Here is a 6,870-nt window from a genome sequence, read left to right on the forward strand (position 1 = left end):
GACAGCAATTCGGTGTCCAGTATGTTCCAAAGTTCAGATGATGGTTCAAATGATGGTGATGGCGATGATAATAGTCACAACGAAGATTTTGGTGAATTATATGCAACTGTAGGTGATAGAACGGTGAAAATTAATGACTTTTCTGCTGATGAAATTCGTGCTATGGAATAAGAAGCATGAGTTTTATTTTAAGTATGGTAAATGCAAAGGGTTTGCCATTAGGAAAAGTGATGTTAGGACAAGAGGGACTGATGGTGGTAAAATAACAGTAATGAGACAGTTTGTATGCAGTAAACACGGTCTAAGAGAGATGAAACACTTTAAGAGGGTTGATAGGAAAAGAGAACACAGTCCTACGACCCGCATGAAATGTCCCGCTAGGCTTCGTGTGCATTACAAAGCCGACAAGAATAGATATGTAGTGACGTTTCTTTATGAGACTCACAACCATGAATTAACCCCAACTAGGTTTATACACTTACACCCCATTTATCGTGACATTTCTGAAGCAGATAGAGCTCAGATTAATGGACTTCAGTCACATGGAATTAGAACTTGTCATATAATGGGGTACATGGTTGCTCAGAAGGGTGGATACGTTTGTGTTGGGTTTACAAAGAAGGATATGTATAATTATTTTGATAGAAAAATGCGTGCTACTATTAAAGATGGGGACGTTGCCGCTGCTTTAAATTATCTACATGTGAAGACATCTACTGATCCCATGCTAAATGCTAAATATGTCGTCACCGGTGATGGGCAAATGAAGTCTCTTTTTTGGGCTGATGGGATCAATAGACCTGACTATTTTTGTTTCGGCGATGTGGTTGCATTCGACGCGACTTACAAGAAGAACAAATACAACTACCCATTGGTGATATTTTCAGGGTGCAACCACCATGCTCAAACAGTTATTTTTGGTACTACATTGGTGTCAGATGAAACGACAAATACATATAAGTGATTGTTGGAGTGTTTTTTAGAGTGCATGAACGATAAATACCCAGAAGCAGTTGTAACAGACGGAGACGGGGCGATGAGGGAAGCTATAAAATAGGTGTTTCCGGATGCGACACATCGTTTATGCGCTTGGCATGTGAATAAGAATGCAGATGAGAATGTAAAGAACTCGGGATTTTTGCAAGGTTTTCAAAAAGCCATGTACTCTAATTTTACAAAGGATGAGTTAGAATATTTTTGGTCAGAGCTAATTAAAGAAAACGAATTTGAAGGAAATCCTTGGGTTGTATAAACGTACGATAACAAGTCACTATGGGCAACTGCATATCTACATGAGAGGTTTTTTGGATGTATAAGGACTACGTCTCAATCTGAAGTCGTCAATGCAATAATCAAGAGTTATGTCAGAAAGAGAGGCTGCATTTTTGAATTTATGCACAATTTTGAGCAGGCTTTGAGATCTTATAGAAACAATGAACTGGTTGCCGATTTTAAATCAAAGTTTTCAGAACCTGTGATAACTACTCACCTGCATGAGATTGAGAGGCATGTCGTGCAGATTTATACTGCGGAGATTTTCAAAGAAGTCAAAGATGAAATAGTGAAGGCTGGATCATTGATTGTTAAGGCAAAATTAGAGCGCAACGATCTTAAGATTTATAAACTTAAAAATATCTTTGTGACAACTATGAAGTAGATGTTTATTATGATGGTTGCACACTTCAATGTGAGTGTAAGTTATGGGATTCTCGTGGGATTCCATGTTCTCATATGTTTTGTGTCATGAAAGAAGAACACATTGATCGTATTCCCGAAGATTTGGTTTTGCCGCGATGGACGAAGGATGCAAAATTAGGTTACTTGAACATGAATTGTGATGGTGCTGTTGATTCTAATATGGTTGGATCTTGTTGGATCTTGGTTTATCAAATTTAGAGCAACCAAGTCCACTCTTATCATTGGAGTATCTCTGTGTGCTAAGAACATTTTCCAATCCAATTTGCCCTTTTTCATATCTTTCTAAAACACGTTTTAATTGGACAATTTGGAAGGAAAGTGATTCACAATTCTTGCATGCAACATTATCTTTTTGAACACTAATCATTTTTTCTTTGTCATCTTTATGTTCTACTTCAATTATCTTAACCTTCTCTTCTAAAGATGATATTATTTTCTTTTGAGATGAGATAGTTTTATAGAGAATTTTGCATTCTTTTAATAATTCATCTATTGCACCTTGTGCACCATTATCAAAAAGAGAATCATCATAACTAACCTCGCCTTCTTCATCGTCGGAGTGGTGTGATGCCATTAGTGCTAGGTTTGCACTTTCGTCACTATCGGAGTCCGATGAGGAACTTACTTCATTATCTTCCCATGCTATGTAGGCCTTTTTATTTTTGAACTCCTTTTTGCCTTTGAATCCATTCTTCTTTGAAAGCTTTGGACATTCCGGCTTTATGTGTCCTTGTTTCCCACATTCATAGCATGTAACTTCTTGTGATGAAGTGGATGCTTCTTTATCTTTATGCTTTGAGAATTTCTTTCTTTTGACATAGTTAGTATTATCAATATTATTCTTATTACCAAAAAATTTGCCTAACCTTTTTACAAGAAGCAAGAAATTTTCATCTTCATCCGATGCATCTTTCATTTTGCTTTCTTTTGAATCTACCTTTAATGCAATGCTTTTGGATTTCTTCTCTAAGTTCTCATGCTTTTCCAATCTTCCAAGTTCCGTCTCATATTCTTGAAGTTTTCCAAATAGTGTTGCGGAAGTAAATTTTGATAAATTATTCTTTTCGGATATCGCCGTCACTTTTGGTTGCCACTCCCTTGTCAAAGATCTGAGCACTTTAATATTAAGTTCTTCGGTAGTAAGAGTCTTACCAAGTGCCTTCAAGTGATTTGTCAAATGTACGAATCGTTTTTGCAAATCGAGAATAGTTTCTCCGGGCTTCATTCTAAACAGTTCGTACTCTTGGCTTAAAGTATTCAATCTTGATCTTTTAACTTCAGTGGTACCTTCATGAGTTTCTACAAGAGTATCCCAAATTTCCTTTGATGTTGTACATGCCGATACTCGGAAAAATTCATCCATACTAAGAGCACCTTGAAGAAGACTGACCGCCTTTTTGTCAGCAAGAACCCCCTTTCTATCGTTATCATCCTAGGACGCTTTAGGTTTATCCGATCCAACACCGTTAACGACAGTTACAGGAACATGAGGACCTTGTAGGACAGCCTCCCATACTTCTTCTCCTTGTGCTTCTAGATGAGCCTTCATTCGGATTTTCCAAAAGTCAAAATATTCACCACAAAACAATGGAGGCTTGTTGTTAGAACCACCATCTTTGAAAACCGGATTTTGATTTGCGGAAGCCATTCTGGATCTTTAGGAACAAGTTACCTATAACTTGCTCTGATGCCAAATGTAAGTATCAGATATGCCTAAGAGGGGGGGGGGGGGTGAATTAGGTTTTCAAAAAATTAATCGGTTTTATGAGAAAGTCTTTACTGATTTTTGGTTAAGTGTTTGAAGGCTTTTGATGGTTTTTATCTTTTTCTTGGTAATGGTGATGAAAGCGGTAAAAGCGAAAAGATAAAGAACACAACGATATATACTGGTTCCCCTCACAATCCGAGAGTACTCCAGTCCCCTTTCAAACACGAAAGAGATTTCACTATAGTTAGAATTATTGTACAAGCCTATGCCTACTATCTAACCTATAGGGTGATCAAAGGTTCTTAACACCTTTAAGATCAATCAACACTAATGTGGATGAAGAACAATCCTCTTCAAACACACCACTTACTTCCAACAATCCTGGATAGTAAGGAAATAATTTTCTTTGAATTTTTACAAGAGATTTAGATGAAGTTTGTATAGCACTATCAATCTTGGATTGATCTTCTTCTTCAAATAAACAATTCTCAAAATGGATATAAGTGTTCACAATGTATGCATGAAACTTTGAATGAATTTCTCAATGAAAATGTGTATAGAAAGTTTCACTTGAAAGTAAGGATTTGATGAACACTTGGAAATATTGAAAGATGAAGATTTATGAAAGTTATGAATTGTTAATGAAGAAGGTGATTAATGATTATGAAAGATGTAGTATTTATAATGTGCTAAACACCTCTTTGAATGGTTATTTTTCCATGAAGCAATGCAATGATTTAGTGGTAAGAAGATAAATTCGTTTGAATGAAATCATGCAATGGAAAAACACACTGGTTCAGTAGGAACCGGTTCCTGCCTGGGACAACCCGGTTCCTGCTGAACGTTACAGCAGAAAAATTCAAATTTTGAACTGAGGAACCGGTTCCCACCTAGGGACAACCCGGTTCCCCATAGTAAACCACAGAATGCTGAAAACTGAGAATGCTGGGAACCGGTTCCCCCATAGGGACAACCCGGTTCCTAAAACCTTTATTTTGAATTTTATATATGAAAAAGGTTTTAAATGAACTTTTTGAAATATGAAACTTGTAGATGATTATGATATGCATGAGAATATATTTTGTGAACAATTATATGTCAAAGTGAGTGTTGTTTATACCTTTGACATTTTAGCTTGATTCTTGAATCCTCACAATTTCTTCAAGACTTTGAAATGATGTATTTTTGCTTGATACTTGAAATTCTTTTTGCACATCCTTTATAAAATCTTGATGTCCATATTGTCTTCATCAAAACAAACTATGCTTGAGAAGCTTGCATTTACATTCTCCCCCTTTTTGATGATGACAACCAAGTCTTGAAAATGTTTTGAAAAAGTTGTTTTGTGCTTTTGAAATTATGTTGAACAATGCAAGACTCCCCCTACGTTAGAGACTCCCCCTAAATCCATGATTCCTTCTTTGATTTATGGTGATGAGTTTCATTTGTTAATGTTAACAATGGCCTGCATTTTTTTCTTTGAAACAAAACAACACAAAAACACATGCATATTCTTCTCCCCCTTTGTTATTATCAAAAAGGATGGGGAAAAAGAGAAAATTGATATGAAATATAAACACAATGTGAAATATCACAAATATAACACAAATTGAAATACTACAAACATAACACGATTAAACGATACGAAACGTAGTTTTTTACGATTACAACATAAACATAAATAATCCTAAACATCACGAAACATAAAGAGCACATAATTTAATCACTTTCATCCATTTGCTCTTCATCATCATCATCTTGTTCATCTTCTTCTTCACTTTCTTCCTCTCCCTCATAATGAGCCAAGATCCGCCTTTGAGTCCGTTGAATTTCCCGCATTTGTCTTCTCATAAGGTTATGCTCATAGTTGTTCTCCCGCTTGTTGTTATCAATAGATGTTTGAATGGAGCAAAGCTTGTCAAACATCATCTCCATTGTGTATCCACCTTCGGGAGGTTGAGGGATTTGTGGCACGGCCGGTTCGAAGTCAACTTTGTAGAAAAATCTACCTTCACGATCCGTAACAATTCCTGTATTTTTAAGAGCGGTAGCGGTGGTAATAGCACACTCTTGTTCATCCATATTTTTCTTCGGTTCCCTTTGGAGGAGAACACCAGCATTCCGAACAATATGAGAGATGGCCCTTGCATAAGGTAAGCCTCCTTTAAGGGAAGCCATAAGCTGCATGTGGCGCATAATTGAAAGAGCCCAATTTACTTCAATGCCACGTCTTAGAGCAAGCAAAACCATCAACTCAAACTCATTGACCCTGGAATGGTTAGAATTCTTTGGAAATAAAACATAAGCAATGATAAGATGGAGCATCCTATCACTCACCGATAAGCTTGAACCGAACATGTTAAACTTGGTAGCAAGCTGTTGGCGAACTGTGTCGCGTTGAGTTGGTCGGCACATATCCACAAAAACATCAATCTTACTGTACGGTTGCCAATCCTCCGGAATGTTACCTTGAAGGAGCACTAAACCCTCATATAGAATTCCTAATAGTTTCCCAAAATCCTCAACATCTAAGCAAATCTCTTTTCTTGAAACTTCGGATACCAAAGTGAACTCATCAAAATCATTGGTCACTATCTTAAGGTTATGGTAAAATTCCCTAACCAAATCCGGGTAATAGTCTCCATGATCACTCACAAAATTTGCAACACCGGCATTAGCTAACCTAGCATTTAAATTAAAGCTATGAGTTGGGAAATCATGAAGTTTACCGTACTTAGCCGGAAGGAGTTTCCGACTACGAATGTTGAATGTGAGTCTCCGACTCTTGACAGTTGGTTGGAACTCTTGAGGATCTTCACTTGTCTCTCCAATTTTATTCTTTCCCTTTGCACTTCTTAAAACTTTGGGTGCCATGGTTGAAAGAAGTTGAGAGTTAGGGTTTAGGTTGGGATTTTCGGATTTGGTGAGTGGAGGAGGATTTGAGTGAGATATGTGTAAGAATGGAGGATTATATAGAGTTTTTGAGGTAGTGGGTGATTTAATTTTGAGAGTTATGGTGAGATAGTGGAGCTTTTAATTGGGTTTGACAATGGAGGCGGAAGGGTTTGAAGAAGATGAAGATGAATGTTGAATGAGAGTAAATGTGAGTGAATGAGAGTAAAAGAGAATAAATGTGTGGTGTGAAATGATATAATATATATTGAACTCAAGATAAAAATAATAAAAAAATAAGGCAAACAATAGTGACCACGTAAATCTTCACGTACAGCCAAACATGATAAGCAAAAAGCTGGAAAATGTACGTGGGAACCGGTTCGTCCCTACATGGGAACTGGTTCCTGAAGCACATAAAAACAACGCCTCTGGAAATTACTATGGGGAACCGGTTCGTCCCACATGGGAACCGGTTCCTGGACTGAAAAAGTTCAAAAACTTTAATTTTATGAAATATAAAGCATACATATCATACATAAATACCAGGGCATAATATATGAACATTCATA

The 6,870-nt window shown here is 36.8% G+C and overlaps 1 protein-coding gene across 1 annotated transcript; it reads left to right on the forward strand.

Annotated features, from left to right (window-relative positions):
* The first annotated feature begins 271 nt into the window (after nucleotides 1-271).
* On the forward strand, nucleotides 272-964 carry LOC131604402 (protein FAR1-RELATED SEQUENCE 5-like). The gene has a single exon (XM_058876844.1). The coding sequence runs from the start codon at nucleotides 272-274 to the stop codon at nucleotides 962-964; it is 693 nt and encodes a 230-aa protein (XP_058732827.1).
* Nucleotides 965-6,870: the final 5,906 nt, after the last annotated feature.

This window comes from Vicia villosa, linkage group LG5 (assembly GCF_029867415.1).
Source record: "Vicia villosa cultivar HV-30 ecotype Madison, WI linkage group LG5, Vvil1.0, whole genome shotgun sequence".
NCBI classification, from domain to species: domain Eukaryota; kingdom Viridiplantae; phylum Streptophyta; class Magnoliopsida; order Fabales; family Fabaceae; genus Vicia; species Vicia villosa.